General features: G+C 58.2%; 3 protein-coding genes and 1 long non-coding RNA gene across 4 annotated transcripts in view; 2 read left to right on the top strand and 2 right to left on the bottom strand.

Annotated features, from left to right (window-relative positions):
* The window catches only part of LOC119094195 (RNA polymerase II-associated protein 1), a 10765-nt gene extending 8115 nt beyond the window's left edge, over positions 1–2650 (bottom strand). The window contains exons 1-3 of the mRNA XM_037217271.1: positions 2476–2650; positions 1164–1349; positions 651–695 (exon numbers count right to left, since the gene is read on the bottom strand). Of these exons, the coding sequence (XP_037073166.1) occupies positions 651–695; positions 1164–1349; positions 2476–2650 (406 nt within the window). The remainder of the gene's footprint in view (positions 1–650; positions 696–1163; positions 1350–2475) is intronic.
* Positions 2651–6807: 4157 nt separating this feature from the next.
* LOC119094194 (chorion peroxidase-like) lies at positions 6808–8465 on the top strand. The gene is made up of 6 exons (XM_037217270.1): positions 6808–6845; positions 6921–7104; positions 7229–7792; positions 7880–8020; positions 8056–8141; positions 8324–8465. The coding sequence occupies exons 1-6, from the start codon at positions 6808–6810 to the stop codon at positions 8463–8465; spliced, it is 1155 nt and encodes a 384-aa protein (XP_037073165.1).
* A 1222-nt stretch (positions 8466–9687) lies between these two features.
* On the bottom strand, positions 9688–11394 carry LOC119093306 (uncharacterized). The gene is made up of 3 exons (XR_005093631.1): positions 11183–11394; positions 10202–10328; positions 9688–9739 (listed from the first exon to the last, which is right to left on the bottom strand). It is a non-coding gene; the product is annotated as an uncharacterized LOC119093306 (long non-coding RNA).
* Positions 11395–12071: 677 nt separating this feature from the next.
* LOC119094193 (glutenin, high molecular weight subunit PW212) overlaps positions 12072–19941 on the top strand; it is an 8908-nt gene continuing 1038 nt past the window's right edge. Inside the window, exons 1-9 of the mRNA XM_037217268.1 lie at positions 12072–12205; positions 13628–13761; positions 14206–15324; positions 15414–15651; positions 16260–16298; positions 16710–16763; positions 17130–17362; positions 18255–18375; positions 18945–19008. Coding sequence (XP_037073163.1) covers positions 12091–12205; positions 13628–13761; positions 14206–15324; positions 15414–15651; positions 16260–16298; positions 16710–16763; positions 17130–17362; positions 18255–18375; positions 18945–19008 — 2117 coding nt within the window. The 5' untranslated portion in view covers positions 12072–12090. The remainder of the gene's footprint in view (positions 12206–13627; positions 13762–14205; positions 15325–15413; positions 15652–16259; positions 16299–16709; positions 16764–17129; positions 17363–18254; positions 18376–18944; positions 19009–19941) is intronic.

The raw sequence follows: 19941 nt of genomic DNA, 5'->3' as shown, positions 1-19941 counted from the left end.
GTGACAGTCCCAAATGCCGTAAGATCGGTCAGACCACGCGGACAATGACACCGACCGGCCGACAGCGTGTGCGGAGCTGGGCTGTGGAGGCGAACGGGGGCAAGCTGGGCGAATCCGACGAACTGGATTCCCGACCGAGCGAGACCCAGCTCGTCCGGCCAACTGTGTCTAGAGGACCCACCTCGTCCATCGACTGTGCCTGCAGGACCCACCTCGTCCGGCCGTCAGCGTCTGCAGGACTCAGCTTGTGCCATCAACAGCGTCTGCAGAACCCACCTCGTCCCACAGACATTGTCTGCAGGACCCATCTTGTCCGACCGTCAGTGTCTGCACGACCCAGCTCGTCCCATCGACAGTGTCTGCAGGACCCACTTGTCCGATCAGTGTCTGCAGGACCCAGCTCGTCCCATCGACAGTGTCTGCAGGACTCACACCTCGTCCCATCGACAGTGTCTGCAGGACTCACCTCGTCCCATCGACGTGTCTGCAGGACTCACCTCGTCCCATCGACTGTGTCTGCAGGACCCACCTCGTCCGGCCGACTCTCGATGAGCGCCTCCAGGGCGGCCAGCCCGGCGGTCATGACCGGCGCGCCGCGTCATCCACAGCGAAGCGCAGCAGCAGCAGCAGGCCGGCGTCCAGCAGCCGGCCCAGCAGCGGCGGCTCCAGCACGCCGTCGTACACGCCCACTTGGCCTGCCGACGCCGCGGCGCGCCGGTGCGTCAGACACACACCGTCCGGCCACGACGCTGCAGCAGCCAATGCCAAGAGTGAGCCGGTGCAGTGGTCAATGCGCGTTCATTTTAAGTGCAGAATGATTTTGGTCCAGGTTCAGTTGAAACGAAATCTGTGAACTCGATATCCTATAGAACACTTAAGTTGTACAGAGCCCATCCACGAGTTAGGTTGGGCAGCATAGCACAACTGGTAATGGCAACCAGTCTTATTCTGACAGTTTACCTATGCACCACATGAGAGCGCTACCCCTTCACCATACCCCAAATACTTATCACATGAGTCATGTTTGCAGCCTTTATGGAGGCCTTTCCTTCCAAATACTTTGCGACTGCTTGCGTTTTCAGAGTTCTCATCTTTGTTCAGCAAAAGTGTACCCTACCACGAGTAACATGGTCAAGTCGGCGGCGCGCCGCCTGCCGACCAGCCGTCGCCCGCTACCTTGCGCAGTACGTTGGCCAGCGTCTGGAGGCCGAGCACGCGCTGCTGCTGCGCGGCCGAGCGTATCAGCCGGAACAGCTCGTCCACCGTGTAGCCGGCGCGGCCCGGCTCCTGGCCGTGGTGGTAGAGCGCGCTGTGTGCCGGCGGCGCGGCGGCGAACGGCAGCAGTGCGCCTGCGCGGACAGCAGAGCCAGTCACGCGCCGCTGCCGCCGTCTCGCGGCTTAAGAAGCGCCCGTCAGCGCTCAGCTGGCGGAGCGGCTCCGGCTGTGGGTGTGTACACTCCACAGCCCTCCGGCTCGGCGACAAGTGCTGCAGTTCAGCGGCGGCGCGACGATGGGCGCTGCCGCGCACTAACGCGGACCAGCAACACATGCTTTTGTACTCGACATGTTCGGTGCGGGTGCGGGTGCGGGTGCGGGTGCGGGTGCGGGTGCGGGTGCGGGTGCAGGTGCGGGTGGGACAAGCAGCCATCGGACCTCCGCAAAGCCGGTTAACCCTCTTCGTGTGCTCCTTCTGAACCCTGGATTTCCACGGAGAACCTTTCAGTCCCTGTGCTGTCAGCCTATTTTTGGGGTCGTCTCGTGAGCAGTGTCAAACGCATTGGCGTAGGCGGTGCTGCAAACTCATCCGTCGAAGATTAACGTTTCCGCAGTGGATATGTCAGCAAGTGGCAAACGTGCTCCCAAATTGTAAAACAAACGCTTAATATACAACGAAAAATGAGCTGTCGAAGTTTGAAAGTTATGCAATCTTACATGTACGTCAGCAAAAGCAGCATAAGTGACTCGTAATAAGTTACCTTCCAAGCCCAGGAAGATATAGAAGCATGCAAAGAACAATGTCAAAAGCCAACGCTACGAGTATAACGTAATACAGCTCCGAGTGTAAGCCTTCTGTGCTTCGTCAACTTTATCCTGCTATCCTGAAATAATCCATGTGGGCTACCACGCACTACCTGAACACATTGTTTCAATAAAACAAGACCCCAACCTCGACAAAAAGCTATGTCCATTGTCCATTTACACGACAATGGACACACCCCGACAACCAGCTTAAGAAAATGAGTTGATCTTCAACATAAAGTCGACTGTGCTCCGCGGAAGTGGTGCACCATGGCATGAGCTACGCATTCTTTACATACAAAGAGGCAAGAGGTCCTTTCCCGGTAGACACGAGATGTCGTGAAATCGCTTGTGAATCAAACCGCTCCGCCCCTCCCCTCGCTCTCAACGGGCGCAGACGCCGGCGCTCTGCAGAGCCATGTAGTGTCATCCGTCTGGCACTGCCCACCCACCAACCTTCGAAGTCGAAGCGGGCGACAAAGCCGGTCTGGCCGTGCTCCACCTTCGGCGCCGGCAGTTGCGTCATCCACAGCAGCTTCTCCGGCTCGACGTGATCCATGTGCGGCCACTTCCGCCTGGCCTCGGCCAGGTCGATGGGCAGCTGATCCTTCACCCGTTCCAGCTGCTCCATCGCCTGGTCTTCGCCCACTTCCGGCGCTGGCGCCGCATCGCCCCGCGGCCGGCGAGTCTGTGACCGCCGCCATCTCGGACTCCCCCGCCTCCAGCGTGGTGAACTCTTCCATGGGCTGCTCCGCGGTAGCCGACGCCTGCCCATCACCGGCAGGCGCGAGGGGCGGCCTCTTGACGCGTTCCTGGTCCTGCCGGGCTCTCCGCTGCCTGACAAACTCCATCAGTTTGGGATCCAGACTGGCTGCCCAGCTCGCGCTGGGCGTTGAGTCGCTCTTCTTCGGACATGGCCACCAGAGCGGCCACGTTCTGCTGGTGGATGCGATCGCCTGATGAGCTGAGCCCAAGCCGGAGCCGTCCACCAGAGCACTGCCGCTGTCTGCGGGTCAGAACGCGACGCTCTGATCAGTGGCCGTCAGAGCACAGCCGCTGTCTGCGGGTCAGAACGCGACGACCCGGTCAGCGGCCGCCAGAGCACAGCCGCTTCTGCGGGTCAGAACGCGACGCCCCGGTCAGCGGCCGCCAAGCACAGCCGCTGTCTGCGGGTCAGAACGCGACGCCCGGTCAGTGGCCGTCAGAGCACAGCCGCTGTCTGCGGGTCAGAACGCGACGCCCCGGTCAGCGGCGCCAGAGCACAGCCGCTGTCTGCGGGTCAGAACACGACACCCGGTCAGCGGCCGCCAGAGCGCTGTCGCCGTCTGCGGGTCAGAACAGAACGCCCTGATCAGCGGCCGCCAGAGCGCAGCCGCCGTCTACGCGTCAGAACGCGATGCGCTGATCAGCGGCCGCCAGAGCACTCACGTCCTGATCAGCGCCCGCCAGACATGGGCGAGAATGCCTTTCTTCAGTGCAAAATTATTTGTGAATGTAGCCAATGAAAGAGTCAGTTAGAACACAAGCGTCAAGAAAGTAGGCCACGGGGTACAAATGAAAGCAGGGGTGTAGTTTCGCAAAGTGAGCTGGGAGGATGAACTGTGTAAAATGGCTCGACTTGCCCCCAATATACCCAACAAGCGTGTTTCTCCCTGGATTTATTTGGTCCACCTTCATCCCAAAGTTGGCTGGCTGGGGCCACCCAACAGTTGGTGGGGGGTGGAGATTGAAGCTATCCCAAGCTGAATACGAAATTGGACCCTTGAATGAGTTATTGGACATCGCTTGAGATCCTTGAATGAGTTATTTGGACATCGCTTGCAGGGGTGGCAATTTTTAGTGTTATGCTTTACGATGGGCCTTAAATCCCAAATCAAGTTTAAAAACTCGCTCTTGCATGGGCATTCCTTATTCCACGCTCATAATGCTGAAAAGATATACAAAATACGGAAATACGTCGCCATTTCCTCTTATCTGCAAACAGGTGCTACCATATACGTCGTCATTTTCCTTTGTCTGCCAACAAGTACAATTTGCATACATTCATTTGTCTCAACACGACAGGTTGCGAGGACAATGAAAGAGGCAAACCAGCATGAGCAGTGTGCTCTACATCGGAGCAAAGGCGTAGTAAACAACTCCAACAGTGGCGGAGGATCACATGGAGCTTGGGCGATCCAGCAGAATCACTAATGCATCAGATAATTCAACTGGAACCCCAGCCGAAACACACCTCCCTGGTACAATCTAAATGCAGCTCATGCCTTATGAGTGCGGCCTCTCGTCTTGAGCGCCAACTAGCGCTCGTTTAAAACACCACAGGCGCCCTATCCGTGTGCCGGCGGGTGCGCACGCTGACCAGCGGCGCCGGCTGTCGGCCGCGTGCGCCGGCGGCCGCGTGGCCGGCCCCGCTCTTGCGCCTCGGAGGGCGGGCCGTGCCGCCGCAGCGGGCTGTGCGTGACATGCAGGACAGACGGACGGCGGCACATGTGCGTGCCGCCCCCGCCGTCGTATATAAAGCTACGACGCTCCCCGGCGACGACAACGCTGTGCAGCGTGCCTCTAGCAGCCAAGATGCGTTGTGCAGCGGCAGTGGTGAGTATTTGGGATCATGGTTTGCGCGGCCCCCACCCAGCTTGCGGCTAGCCGAGCCGTGGACTGTGCTCCAACAGAGCCGTTTTGATCGGCGACAGCCCCTGTGATTGCAGTTCTAGGATCGAAGTGTGGTTCACCAGATTGTGGAGGCAGCATGCGCCTAACGTCATGAACGATTCCACACACACGCATGCAAAAACGCGTGCAGGCACGCACGCACCAAGCACGCACGTACCGAAACACATACTGAAGCAAGCATGCATGCACCAAAGCACGCACGTCCTCACGCACGTCCTCACGCACGCACATACCTACTCATTCACACGAGCATGCACGCATGCACGCATCGGCACATGCGGATTCAGCATCAAATCTTCCAGGACCAGCTGCAATTGCCGCTATAACTTGCAACAACACAGTTGAACAAATAATTGTTCAGGAATGACCTCGTCTTCAAAGCCCTTGTCAAGCACGGCTAGTTGCAATGTGTGTGTGTGTGTCGCGTGTGTGCGTGTGTGGTGCGCGTGGCGTGCGTGTGCGTGTGTGTGTGCGTGTGTGTGGTGTGCGTGTGGTGTGTGTGTGCGTGTGCGTGTGCGTGTGCGTGTGCGTGTGCGGTGTGGTGTGGTGTGTTGTGGGTGTGGTGTGCGTGTGCGTGTGTGGTGTGTGTGTGTGTGTGTGTGTGTGTGTGTGTGTGTGTGTGTGGTGTGTGTGTGTGTGTGTGTGTGTGTGGTGTGTGTGTGGGTGTGTGTGTGTGTGTGTGTGGTGTGTGTGTGCGTGTGCGTGTGTGTGCGTGTGCGTGTGCGTGTGGGTGTGCGGTGTGGGTGTGGGTGGTGTGGTGTGTGGGGCGTGCGTGCGTGTGCGTGCGTGCGTGCGTGCGTGGTGCGTGCGTGCGTGCGTGCGTGCGTGCGTCGTGCGTGCGTGCGTGCGTGCGCGTGCGTGCGTGCGTGCGTGCGTGCGTGCGCGCGTGTGTGTGTGTGTATTTATATATCGTATCTACTACATATAGATGTTCCATAAAACAAACTACCATTTTCAGCAAGAGTAGCAGACCTGTAGTTCTGAACCGAGGCGACGAGGGTTTCCTATATTCTTGTGATGCATAATTGTGCCTATGTTGTCTGTTGGCTTTGGCTGAACCACTGAAACGTTACATAGTAATACAACACCCTTCTTACTGCACTGTTACTGTCCTGTACTGTTACTGCACGCCAACATGTGCCCGGGACCACCATGACTGCTACAGCAACTACGCGGACGGAGCCGGACAGAAAAAAAAACAATTATCCTGATGCTTTGTTGCTCTCTGGTCCCTAAGTATCCTCTCCCTCAAGCGCAGCCTGCGTTTTCTTGCAAAAGCGACGTTGTCATCACTGTCCGTCACAATATGGCCCTCATACCGTTCGTCGTTGTGCACCAGATGCTGGTGGTGCTGGTCGGCTGCCAGCTGACAGTCGGGATCGCCGCACGTCAGAGGGACGACAGGCGCCGCCGGCCGGAGGCGGAGGCGGCGGGGGAGGCGGCGCAGGCGGAGGCGGCGGGGAAGGCGGCGCAGGTGGAGGCGGCGGCGGCCGGCCTGGGGGGCGGCGGAGGCGGCGGAGGCGGAGGCGGCGGGGGTGGCGGCGGAGCCAGCACGGGCAGTACGGGCTGCCAGTGCGAGCCGGCAGCGCTCTGTCCGCTGGCGCCGGCCGGCCAGCCAGAGCTGAGCAGCTGCCAACTGGCGGACGGCTCAGCCGGCGTATGCTGCCGGCCGCCGCCGAATGCCGTGCTGGGAGCCCTGCCAGGTCTGATCCGGGCGCAGGCCGCCCCAGCCGCTGCCCCCGCCGCCGCCGAGCCGGGCCGGCCCTCGCCCGAGATGCTGCTGCGCCGGCAGGCCGAACTGGAGCGCCGGCTGCTGGAGCAGGGCAGTGTTGCCCGTGGTGCGGCGCGCCGCCACCGCACCAAGTTTCCCTTCAGGGAGGAGCAACAGAACAGTGCACGTCTAGCGCTGCTCCAGCTGGAGCGGAACCGACACCCCAGCGGTACCGGCGGCGGTGGTTCGGGCGGCGGCGGCGGCGGCGGCGGCGGCGGCGGCGGCGGCGGAGGTCCCGGTCCGGGATCCGGCTGCCGGCGCCCACCACACCCGCATGTCCATCGCAGCCGAGCTTCCGCACGCAGGACGGCTCCTGTAACAACCCGGAGAACCGGCAACTGGGCATGGCTGGCCAGCCGCTGCTCCGCCTGCTGCCCAGTCGGTACGATGACGGCGTGTTCGAGCCGCGCTCGCGCTCCGCCGCCGGCGGCCAGCTGCCGTCGGCCCGCGTCGTCAGCCAGGCGGTGACTCGCAGCGAGGACGTGCCCGACGCCCGCTTCACGCTCTCCGTGATGCAGTGGGGCCAGTTCGTCGACCACGACCTGATGCTGACGCCGCACTTCTCGCTGGACGGCGGCGCCGGCATCGCCTGCTGCACGGACGCCGGACTGCCGCTGCCGGCGCAGCAGCTGCACCCAGCAGTGTCTGCCGATCACCATCCCAACGACCGATCCGTTCTACGGGCCGCTGGCCAGGCCTGCATGGACTTCGTGCGCTCGCTGCCGGCGGCCGGCGCCGACGTGCGGCGCGACGCGCGACGCGCAGCAGCAGAACGTCCTCTCCCACTTCCTGGACGGCTCGAACGTGTACGGTTCGGAAGAGGCGCACCAGCGCCACCTGCGCCAGCTAGGCGGCGGCTGGCTGCGTACTCAGCCGGGCAGCCTGCTGCCGGCCGACTCCCAGGGCGGCGGCTGCATCAACGCCACCACCGTCTGCTTCGAGGCGGGCGATGTGCGCGTCAACGAGCAGATCAGCCTGACGGTGACGCACACCATCTGGATGCGCCAGCACAACCGCGTGGCGTCGGCGCTGGCGGCGCGGCACACAACCTGGGACGACGAGCGGCTCTTCCAGGAGGCGCGGCGCATTGTCGTCGCCCAGATGCAGCACATCACCTACAACGAATGGCTGCCGACGCTGCTCGACGCCGACTTCCTAACCCGCAACGAGTTGCTGCCGGGCACCGGCACTGCCCACTCGGAGAAGTACATGTCGACGCTGAACCCGTCCATCAGCAACGAGTTCGCCACGGCCGCGTTCCGCTTCGGCCACAGCATGGTGTCCGGCACGCTCAAAATGTTCAGCGCGCTGGGCGGCAGCGCGACCAGCGTACTGCTGCGCGACTTCTTCTTCGATCCGCACCTGCTCTACTCGTCTTGAGCGCTCAACGAGCTGGCACGAGGCCTGGTCGCGCAGCAGGCGCAGGCGCTGGACGGCTACTTCGCCGAGGACCTCACCGAACACCTGTTCCAGGGCGACGGCGACGCGTACGGGCTCGACCTGGTGGCGCTTAATATCCAGCGCGGCCGCGACCACGGCCTGGCCACGTACAACGACGCGCGTTGCCGCGGCCGGTCTTGCCGCGCGCCCAGCGCTGGGAGGACCTGAGCTCCGACCTGCCCGATGAGGCGATCACCGCCCTGCGCGCCGCCTACGGACACGTCGACGACGTGGACATGTTCGTTGGCGGCGTCCTGGAGCGGGCCGCTGCCGGGGCGTGGCGCTGGGCCGCACCTTCGGCCGTCTCATTGGTGACCAGTTCATCCGACTGCGCCACGGCGACAACTTCTTCTACGACCTGGGCGGCGACCGGCCGTGGCAGCTGACCGGGGCGCAGCTGGCTCAGGTGCGCCGCACCAGCTGGGCGCGCGTGCTCTGCGACAACGTGGACGGCATCACGCGCGTTCAGCCGCTGGCCTTCCGCGTGGCCGACACCGCCGCCAACGCCGTCACCGACTGCGACAGCCGGGCCATCCCGACCGTCGACCTCAGCCAGTGGTAGCGCCGCCGCCAACGCCGCGCGACGCTGGCCGGACGCCGCCGTGACAGCCGCGGCACGCGCCGCTCTGCTCGGTGCCATTTTCGGCTCGTCGTCCGCAGGGCAGACGACACTGTTCCGAAGCGCAAGCCTAAGTTTTTCGGGGTACGGACATGTGCGTGGATTGTGCATGCGTTCTGACTTAACAGCCCACGGGCATTGTCTTCGACTTTGGGGATTTTAATTTGACTTTCTGTGGCAAGTTTGCACCCAACATAATTTCATTCACACGTGATAAGACAACCACAAAGACTCCTGACACTCCAGCTAAAATTACAGTAGAAAGTATGAGTGAAAATGTGGATGTAAAAGATGCTACTAAATGGTACTAACAATAAATGGCACAACTGGGACAAGTTTGTTTTTACAAAGACTGTGCAGGTGATTGTGGGAACAGACAAACCATATCATAGGTCACTGCTGACTGTCGTGAAACCGCCTCCTACGTCATTTTTGGAATAATGCTTTCAGGGTTTTGCATGATCGCATTGCATCCAAAAAGTGAACACGAGAGTCTGCTGCAACGTTTTCTCTTCACAGAGTGAGATAAGGTTAGAATACAAATGTCAATGTTCTGTACAGACCTTGTAGCATTTCAGCTTGGCTCAAATCACTATGGCCTGACTCACAATGGCTTGCCGCTGGGCGGGGCCTAAGTTCTGTTTATTGCCGGGAACCCGTGCAGCCTGGAGCCCTCTTCCAGCTTTTGCCAGGCTGTTAACAGTAGCCGACCGACGTGGCAGGCTCATATTTATTCAACGTTTTGCTTTCATCTCGGTAGATGCAAACAGCCGTTCTGGTAGTTTTCATCTGGCAGCTATATATTTCAAAATGGCACAACAAAGGGCTAACTGGGCCAATTTCACCCTTCACTAGAGTACAAATCAAACACTAAACAGCACTATGTTTCAAAAATTGTGCTCCTTGTTGCTGAAAACTACTCAGTCCATGATGAGTGGATGCAGCACTGATAGCTTCTGGTGTACCATACAATGTACTCTGGCCAGACTGATTTGACACCACAGTTCATGTGAGGCCCCACTCAGCCCCAGATGTCATATATCAGCTGTTGCAAACCTTTAGTTTATTGCACTGCTTACCAAATGTGGATGTGATGCCACTAACAGGAGCTGAGGGTTTTCTTTCGTGTTCTTGTTTTCGTTTCTCTGCTTGTCGAGCAAAACAGGACTCTTCCTCTTGCTGCCTGTTGCAGGAGCTGACTTGGCATGCTGATCTACCTAAAATGGAAAAAAAGAAATATTGTGTAAGCACAAAACTCTTGTTTTTGCCTCAACAACTGAGTTATTAGGCTTTCTTTCATGTATGAAACATTCCAAAAATGATACCAAAGGGGGAGAGGTGGCCTGCACTGCAAGTCAAGGCCTTGAAGTTATTCTTTCCACAGATTGCTAATGCCATCATCTTCTTTTGAGGGGGCTGTCTGCCTCCCAGAAGCATACATGGACATATTGGTCTTTCTTGGTATTTTTCTGCAAACAGATGGTGCAAAGTGGGCATGGAGCAATATAACAAAGCAATGAGTGCAACAACCTTAATAACAATCAGCAGCATAGGTAAATACTGAATGGAGTTATCAGGGATCAGTAATTAAAACTTGTAATGAATAACATTTGCATTAGCTAAACAGAAAAGTTGATCACAAAACAACCAATTCATTCACATTTGGCTCATCTCCTTACCTCTATATCACAAGCCACAATATTCGGGAACCCCTGCTGGCTGGACACACTTGGTTCCTTTACACAAGCAGATGAAACATCTCTTTCAATGATCTCCATAACTTATTGAAGGCAGAAGCTCAACAACCTATAAAAGAAGGCAGTAGGGCTTATATGTGATTGCTTCTAGCCCACATCATATAAAAATTGAAGTATATATGCATGGGCCAGCAAACACATACAGCAGGGCACTATATTTTGGAGTGGCTTAAGGGGGAACACAAGAAATGGGGCTGACACACATGCTAATAGAGCAGGAGTCTGAAGAAGTTGCATCTGGATCTTCAGTAACATCATACCAGTTGCCCAAGGCCACAACCCACCTTTCTTCTGAGTTAACCAGGCAGAGAGACATTGACATGCTGCACATGCTTACTCTAGGAATGGCATGATATATGTACTGTCCCAGTGGCCATATGCTTGGATAGAAGTCTGGCTATTGCAATCAACAAAATGGGTAATTTTAATTGACTGTGATTTGCACAGTGCTAAAAAAGCACAAGTTTATGGGTGCATGTTTGCTACAGTTTGGTACATATAAACAAGTATACATAAAGGTGTGTCATAAGACCTATAGAACACCCTAAAGTGTGTGGATGCCTGGGATATATTGCTCCTCAAGACAAATGTGAGTTAATGATTATGAAAGTGAGTCATTCATAGCTTTCCCTGTGACATCCATAAACACACAACAGAGAAGCGTTCACTATCAATCATATTACATAAAATTAGCATTGGGTGGGACCAGCCATCACAATTGTAACAGGCCAATAAATGGAAGAAAGGTGGGAGCACTGTCATCTATTTCCGTGCCAAGCCAGTCCATTTGTGGCGCCACAAGACCAACAACAACAGAGTTCCAACATGTAGCAATTGTTCGCATCCGTTCTTGAAGTGTCAACTGTGAGCATTCAGTTGTTTATGGTCGTTCCCCTTGTTTACCGGCTAGCAGGGCCACTCCTGCGTCTGGAGTCGGCAGCACAGCCTCCACGCCCGGTTCTGCGGTCGGGTCGCCGGTGCAACAAGCGAACAAATGAGAAAGGGGACAGTTTGAACACCGTGGCTTGTTGGAACAGCTATCGCTTCTGCTGTTGGAGACTCGTGCGTGCCCCGAGAGTTTGGCTGTCCGGAACCCTTAAAAGGCAACCCTGGCTCCGCAAACTTGCATTGTCCTGATTCGACTCAAGCGCGCCATGTTATCTTATATATAGTGAGCTGTGATATGGTAGCAAAGTGTAATAACATTCATCCTAAAAGATACACAATTTTGGACTGCGTCGAACCTTCATTTCGTTCCGTTTCGTCATTTTTCGTTTCGTTTCGAAAGTGGTTAGAGGGTCGCTTTGCTCACAGCCGAAAGATCGTAAGCGTAAAAGGCTGAAGGTCGTTGGTGTCAGATAGGTCGTTACGTTTTGTACTGAGCCGCCCGGCATCTCGCAATGGGAGATCCCACGGTGACACCCCTAAGTAACAATCCACAGCATTCAGCCTGCTTTGCAGTCCTGCAGAAATTTTATGGCGAAGAAGGCAAGCATAAATTGAAACCCATTTGCAGATGCAGTCTGAAGACCATTAAGATCTGTTCTGGACTACTGTTTTGGCCTGTCAAGTGCATGTTGTCCACTTTTGCGTTAGTTGAGCTCTACACATTGGCTTTATGGCGGCGGAACCGAGTGGATGGAGGGCAACTGAATTGTGGTCGATTAATGTGTCAGTTTGCCATGATGTGACGAGATAAAACCGTAGTGAAGATTAGCGCTCGGGACTGCCAACCTTGAAATACTTTCACTTCACTTGTTATTTTGCCAAACATAATGTGGAAGCACTGTTCCAACAGGGCACACACGATCATGGAGTGGTGCCGTGGTGTGTGGGCTCTGTATTTTGTAGTTCTCGTGTGTAATATAGGTGTCATATACTCGAAATTATCAAGCCATAGATTGTGCGCAAATTTAGAATGCAATGGTAAGTGGTATTCCTTGCTGACTTATTTTAGTGGGCTGTTATGCCTGCTGGCTGCGCCGGAAATGCCTTGTGCTGTTCTCTCACTTTGTTGTTACTCGGTGCATGTAGGTGAATTAATGAATGTTTGATGATACACCATCTCTGAAGTTCAATGAAAGTTATTTATGTGTTGCTCACTGGTGCTAGTGTTGCAACTACCTCACACAAAGCATTTAGGGAAAAGTGTCCCTGTCAACATATGTTACAGCATATTTTTTTGTTCACTTGAGATGAATGGTTCTATACTTTTGCTGTGCATACCTCCTGTACTTCTAGAGTAGAGCACTGGCTATGATGAATTTTTATATTTATTCATGATAGTTCCTATTGTTATGTAATGCTTAGATGTATCAAGGATGCATGTTAATGGCACATGTACTTAGGATTGAAATTTAGTACTTAACTGATGTGGCCTGAGCTAAAATGATAGCACATCTAAGGAATATTGTTTTTGATGCAGGATACAATGGTTGCTATGCATAATGAGTGCAGCACTACATCTCCACTTAGCTAAAGTTACACCTTGTGAGCAGTGACAGAAAGCATGGATGAATGTTATAAGTAAGAAACCAACTTCCTTTAGATGCCATTTGCCATAAAAATCAGGATGTTTCAGTATATATTTAGATGTAGGTCAGCCTCACAAAATATGGCTGATAGTTGAAATGAATTTGGTGATACTAGGTCCAGCATGAAATATTGCAAGGGTCTCAAAAAGTAAAATGTTGCATGGACCCCAGGTACATCACATTTTTTAGGCAAAGAATACTGGAGTTATGCTGCTTGTGTAAACATTACTGAAACTGGAATTATTTTGCTGTATTGGCAGCAAAATATGGGCCGGCTTGTCATACAAAATGTGAATCTTTCACAAAAAGTGAAGATGGCAACTTCATCATCAATGCTTAAGCATGTCACTTTTTGATAGAAGCCTAAGGCGGAGTTAACATTTTGAATCAGAGGACTTCAATGTGGTAAAATGCTGCTGCAGCTTTTTGTTCATCTTACTGCCATCACTTACAAGACTTCCACACTGGTTTTGGGCTAAATCTATTTGGGATTTACTTCATGCTAGCCCTTTTATACAACTTTCTTTTTGGCAAAGGTTTTTATTTTACCTTGCATTAGTTTTGAACTGTTATTGTCTACACATTGTTTTTGTCAGAGACATTTTCTCTGTAGTTGTGCCTGCATGACAGTGTTCCAGTGAATAAAGTTATCACTAAAGATGTATAAAAATGGCAATGATTTATTTGGTGTTAGTTGTGAGTGAAAAGGTGCCTTTTAGAATAAGTATCCATGAATGTTATATAAAAAGTGGCATTGGAAAACTTTTCGTGTGCTCCATTCCTTTAACTAGTGATTGGGCTATCTCTTCCACAGTTCCTGTATCACACGGGTTTTCCCTGATGCGTTATGCAGCAAGGGAAAAGGGAATGCTCAGTATGAAGCCCAATGACAGGGTCATCATATACAGCTACCCAGCTGGAGACAATCCCAGTTTGTTAGGTGTGGAGGTAAGTGGCATTGTATGAAACAACACTGATCTGGTGTTTTGTAATTTTGCAGCATTTTGTTTTTGACAGCTGTATAGATTTTCCTGGTTAGGTATACATTAGCATGAAAAAGCTGCAAGAAGTCTAGGGTATGTCTTGTTCTATGTTGGACTTAATACCTTGCACCATTAGCTTGATATTGCTTGAAGAAAAGCCTCTGAAATATTGCTTAACCTGACTGAGCTTGCCATGCATCTTCAAGCCTGAAGGCATTGACATTTAGGTTAGGTTTATTGTATGCATAGGTTGGATGTGACCAAATTGTTCTCTGCCTATGTCAGTCAGAGCATGATGAACAACTCCAGGGCAGACACATTCAGTAAGAAAAGGATGCCTTACTCAATGTGGAACCACAGAACAACCAACCCCAAAGATGATTTTAAGCCAAGCTCTTTGTGTTGACAGGTGAATGGAGTCCGAGGTTATGTACCCAAGACATTTGTGCGAGAGCAGCGAATAGAAAAGAGAGCAACAGAGCTGGTGGAGGTGGAGGAGGCATTACGTCCGCGGCCAGCCGCGCCGCCGCCACCGGCCGCCCGGCCGGCCACACCCCTGTATCCGTACAGCCACGAGTGGCGCGACCGCAAGGTGAAGTTGAAAACGCGTGCCCCTGACTGGCATCACAAGTACCTGCGTACCTTGCGGGAGCGGCGGCAGCAGCAGCAGGCGGAGCTGCTCGCGGCCAGCCAGCAACAGCCGGTCACCCAGCCAGCTGTCAAACAGCAGCCTGGGGCTCAGCCAGGCATGCAACAGCAACCAGGAGTCCAGCCAGGCATGCAACAGCAACCAGGAGTCCAGCCAGGCATGCAACAGCAACCAGGAGTCCAGCCAGGCACGCAACAGCAGCCAGGGGTCCAGCCAGGCATGCAACAGCAGCCAGGGGTCCAGCCAGGCATACAACAGCAGCCAGGGGTCCAGCCAGGCATGCAACAGCAGCCAGGGGTCCAACCAGGCATGCAACAGCAGCCAGTGGAACAGCAGCCTGGAACCCAGCCTAAGTTGCAGCAGCAACCAGACGCTCTGCCTTACACCCAACAGCAAGCCCCAGTGTTGCCAAACACGCCGGAAAAAACAGGGGCCGGGCAGAGTACACAAGGCCAGCAGGTGGTTCATCGTGCCACGCCAGCCCAGGTGGGGTCCCAACCCGACACACAGTCCCAGCCAGCGATTGTAGGGGGCACCCAACAGCCAGGGATCGAGCCGAGCACACCCGAACAGAACAGCACGCAGTCACGTGAGGGTCATCCCACCGCGCATCAGCCCCTGGCCGACCTGCCTGTGGCTCGCCAGGAGACGCCATCGGTTCTGTCGCTGGCTCAGCAGCAGCAGCAGCATCAGCAGCAGGCGGCGGCGTTCCAGCCGGCCGGTCAGCTGCTGCAGCAGCACCCGCATCTGCAGCTGAGCGGCGCCCCGGGCTTGGACGCCAGCGGCGGACACCGGAATCTGTTCGGCACCGTGGTGGGTGCCTCGGCGCAGCAGCTGCAGCCGTCGCCAGACGGCGCCGCTGCGCTCCGGGGGCCCTCGGCAGCGCGAGCGCGGAGCCGGCCGCCGGCGTGCCATCGCAGGCTGCTGAGCCGCACCAAACGCCGCCGACCGCCGCTGACGCTCCGGAGATGGCTGCGGAAAAGAAGGCGGAAGGTCCGAACGTGGACGCCAAGCCGGCGCCGACTGACGGCTCGCAGAAGGCCGATCTGGAAGCGGTGCCGAAGGGCGCAGAGCATGCAAACGGCGGGGAGGAGGTCGAAGCCACCGGCGGAGACTTTCCAGGCGATAAAATGACGACCGATTACGAAGACGAGTATCTCGGCTATGACGTGGCGGGAGACGCGGCGGACGTCGGCGAGGCCGGAGGCGTGTCGTCGGCGCTGGAGGGCGGAGCGACCCCGTTGTCCAGCCCACCGCCGGCGGGGACCACGACGCCAGCCCCGGGTGAGGCGGAGCCCGCCGCCATGCCACCGCCGCCGGCCGTGACGCCGGTCCCGGACCGGGCGGAGACCACCGCCCCACCGCCGCCGCTGGTGGCAGGGGTCGAGACGGAGGCGACGCGCCGCCGCGGAGTGCGGCCCAGCCGGTCGGCTGGGGCTCGGTGGTGCAGGTGAATGGGCCGGGCGCCGGCGTCGCCCCGACTGAGGAGCCGGCTGTGTCGCTGCCGCCGGCTCCCGACTCGTCGCCGCGTACCGACGCCGTGGACAGCGCCGGCTCGACGCCGCTGGCCGAGCCCGCTGCTGCCGACAAGGCCGCCGCCGCCGCTGCCGACACGGTCGCCACCGCCACTGCCGACACGGCCTCTGACACCGACACGGCCTCCGCTGCCGCTGCCGACACGGCCTCCGACTCCGACTCGGCCGCTGCCGCCAGCGAGGCGCCGGATGCGGGCGCGGCGCCCGACCCGGCCGCCGAGCAGCCGGGCCTGGGGGCGGCGTCCGGGGCCGGGCCAGAGTCGGCCTCTCCTGCCGCAGAAGACCAGCCGACCGACCCCGTGGAGCAGCCGGCGGCCGGTGAGTACCTGCAACCGGCGATACTGCGGTCAGGCCAAAGCAGACATACGGGCGCTGAGCCGGTGATGCAGTGAGTCCTCGGGGCAGGTGCTTTGGTGTTGTTCGTCCCCGTATGTTGCTGTGTGGTGGTCGGGTAAGTGGATGTTTTCTCGTGATCTGTACAGTGCATAATGTCCCTCGCCTCCTCCACCCAGGTGCACAATCCTCTGTACTTCCACTGTAATCGGTGCCAGTCCTCCCGCGCAGGCTGAGGAAGCGGCGTTGAATTCGGCCTGGTGATCGGCTGATGACGGTGTCAGTGTCGATAATGGTGGTGGTGGTAGTGGTGGCGGTGGCGGTGGCGGTGGCGGTGGCGGTTGACGCTACAGGCGTGTCCCTCGCGCCGGTCTGACCAGCACACCGTCCGCACAGGTTTCGGCATCCCCGGCCCGCCGGGGCTGACCGCCGCGCCGTCGCGGACCGCTGGTGAGGGGGACTCCCCTGACTCCCGTGTGGAACACTGGCCGGCCTCCCAGCTGGGGTCCCAGGCGTCTGCGAGCGGCCGGGCCGCGCCGTCGCCGGCCGCCGGTGAGGGGGACTCCCCTGACTCCCGTGTAGAGCTCTCGCCAGCCTCCCATCTGGGGTCCCAGACGTCTGGTGTGGACGCCTCTCAGCCGCACGCGCAATCCGTCGGTCCTGGGGCCGGGACCTCGACCGGGAACAAGATCCCGCCAGCAGCCGACGAGGGCAGCGTCGCGCCGCAGACGAGGGACCAGCGCTCAGCGGAGCCCACGGAGGACGACGACAGCTTGCCGCCCGCTCCCGTCTCGACCGGGAACGTGGTCCCGCCAGCAGCCGACGAGGGCAGTGTCGCGCCGCAGACGGGGGACCAGCGCTCAGCGGAGCCCGCGGAGGACGACGGCAGCTTGCCGCCTGCCCCCGTCCTGACCGCCGGACGGCACTCTGCCCGGGAGAGCGATGCCTCGGAGGTCCCGGGGCCGGGACGGCAGGCGCTGCAGGACACCGCCGAGGGGGTGCCGATGCCGGGGCATGGCGGTGACGAGATCCTGTCGAAGGGGCAGGCTGTGCGGGAGGTCTCGGCCCTGGGAACTGGAGGGGGTGACGGGCGCCCAGGCGGTGATGGTCGGCCGGATGGGGTCACGCCCGACGCAGCGGTCGGTCTGAGCACCACACAGTCTGCTCCGGGCGGAGAGCGAACAACAGCCGACACGCAACACCGAGGCGGCATGCAGCGTGGAGCCGACGATGGGGCGTCTTTAGGCAGCCAGCACGGAGCCGACGATGGGGCGGCCTTAGACGGCCAGCACGGAGCCGACGATGGGGCGGCTTTAGACAGCCAGTACGGAGCCGACGATGGGGCGGCTTTAGACAGTCAGCACGGAGCCGATGATGAGACGGCCGTAGACAGCCAGCACGGAGCCGGCGATGGGGCGGCTCTAGACGGCCAGCACGGAGACGACGATGGGGCGGCTTTAGACAGTCGGCCTGTGACGACAGGACACGTGGAGAACCGCTTGATGTCCGCAGGTGTGGTGGGTGGATGGGAGGACACAAGAGGTCGCGCAAGGAGCGCTGGATGGGGATCAGAACCCAGGTGGTGGGGAACTTCCAGACGGCGTTGGGGTGGGCTGTCGGAGCGCACTACGACGGAGCCGGGCTCGGACGGGCAGGGGACAGAATCAGATGGTGGCGTCCAGTCCGAGTCGGATTGGCAGACGACAGCCTTGCCCGACACTGATCAGTCTGAGCAGCATGAACAAACAGATGCTTGTGAAGGTGCCAAATTGACGTGGAAGATGGATTCGCAGCCTCGTGGACACTGCCGAGTCTGATGCAGAAGAACACTTAGCGCCAGCTGGCGGTGCTCAACCCGAGTCGGAGGAACAAGAGGCAGCGTCGTTGGACGGTGCCGAGCCTGAGTCGGAGGAACGGCTGACAGCTCCGTCTGATGCCGAGTCGGAATGTGGGGAGCCCGGTGAGGCCGCTGCAGCGTCGGTCGGGCTGGATGCCGAGCGCGGCCTGCTGCGCGAGCGGCGCCGGCTGGTGCGCGAGCTGAAGCGGAGGCGGCCACCTCTGGGTGAGGGCCGGGACGCACCGCGTGGACGCACGGCCGCCGGCACTAACACCCGCACTGCCGTCCGGCCCGCTCACGGCACGCTGGCGGGGGGCTGCCAGTCGGTGCATGCTGGCTCGATAGTTGGCGTGCTTGTTGGTGGCGCGGGCATCTTCTGTGGTAAGAGAGACGAATGTTGGGTAATGCTGAGTTTGACCGATGCACACAAATTTCAGGCGCACTTGGAACCTCAGTTTTTTAGGGTTTCTGTGCACGCGTATTGCTATGCGTATGCAGTGCATGCACCGTAGTTGAGCATGAACTGAACGTGAGGCTACTGGAGCAAGCAATCGGGGCATGTCGGAACATTGGAGGCTTGCATTATATCCCTCATATGTGTCATCCGAAGCACCAGCTGATGGTAATGAGCTTCAAGCCATGTTGTTCCATCTTACGACTGCGTACTGTAGCACAGTCCGGATTTTCAGCAGTTCCATCCATTGTTCAAAGCTTCCCCCGTCCCGCTCACAGGCGTTCCAAGTCGGTGCTTGGTGCGCCTGCGGCCGGCTCACGACTTCGGCGGTCGGTTCCAGGCGACGCTAGCCCGACCGCGCTGCCCAGCTACGACCCGCTGTCGCGCGACTACCGCCGGCCGTCGTACGCGGCCCCGGCCGCCGAGCCGGCCGTCGAGACTGACGCCGCGCCGGTCGGGGACGAGCCGTTCGCCGAGCCGCAGTCGGAGAGTCCGTACTCGCAGCCGTCCAGTACGTACGGCGACAGCGCGTACGGCGAGAGCGCGTACGGCGACGCCTGGCACGGCGCGCCGGAGCAGGGCGCCGCCGCCGGCCTGGCCGAGGAGGTGGCCGCCGGTCTGGTGAGTGGTGATGGCCGGGCGGAGCGGTGCTCCCAGCGGGGACGGGGAAGCGTGCACAGCTGCTGTTCACCGCGCACTCGCCCCACACTGTCGTGTTTGAGCTATTCGCACTCGATATGGCACTGTCGGCTGCACGCAGCAGTGGTGGACGAATCAGTCAAATGTATGCGCTGTGCGCTGCCTGACGATGAGACCTCAAGGATGTGAAGTGGTCGTGTACCATTCGAGCGCAGCGTAATAAAGGCTGGTGTGTGAGTGCCGTCCGGGTACAGGACGGTGGTGATGGTGTTTGCGGAACCGACCGTAGCCGGCCTCCCGCCACAAGGCCGGTGTGTGGCAGAGCTGCGCGCTGCAGTCTCCCGTTGAGACGTGACGCCCGGCGCAGACGCCCGGAATGCCTTGTAGCCACGCCGCGTAACGGAGCCCGTGCTCGGCAGCTGCCGGCCGGTCTGTGGGCGCTGCTGGACGGGTACGCGGCCGGCCCGGACGCCACCGGCGGCGGCGCGCGCCTCTCTGTGCTGCTCTCCACCGTCGGGCTCTCGCTCGTCGTCCTGATCATCGGAACACGGCTGGTCTCGGTACGTGACGCCGTCCGCTGCGCAGTGAACGGAATGTGTTTGTTAGCGGAGATTATGGAGGGTGATTATCTCGCACGGGATATATTCTATCATGCTCGTGTTACATGTAAGGAGCCGGCGGTCCGTTCGGGATGCGCC

This window comes from Pollicipes pollicipes, unplaced genomic scaffold (genome assembly GCF_011947565.3).
Source record: "Pollicipes pollicipes isolate AB1234 unplaced genomic scaffold, Ppol_2.1 Scaffold_4002;HRSCAF=4701_pilon_pilon_pilon, whole genome shotgun sequence".
NCBI lineage: Eukaryota > Metazoa > Arthropoda > Thecostraca > Pollicipedomorpha > Pollicipedidae > Pollicipes > Pollicipes pollicipes.
The sequence above is the reverse complement of the archived record's forward strand: the minus strand, read 5'-3'. Positions and strand labels throughout refer to the sequence as shown.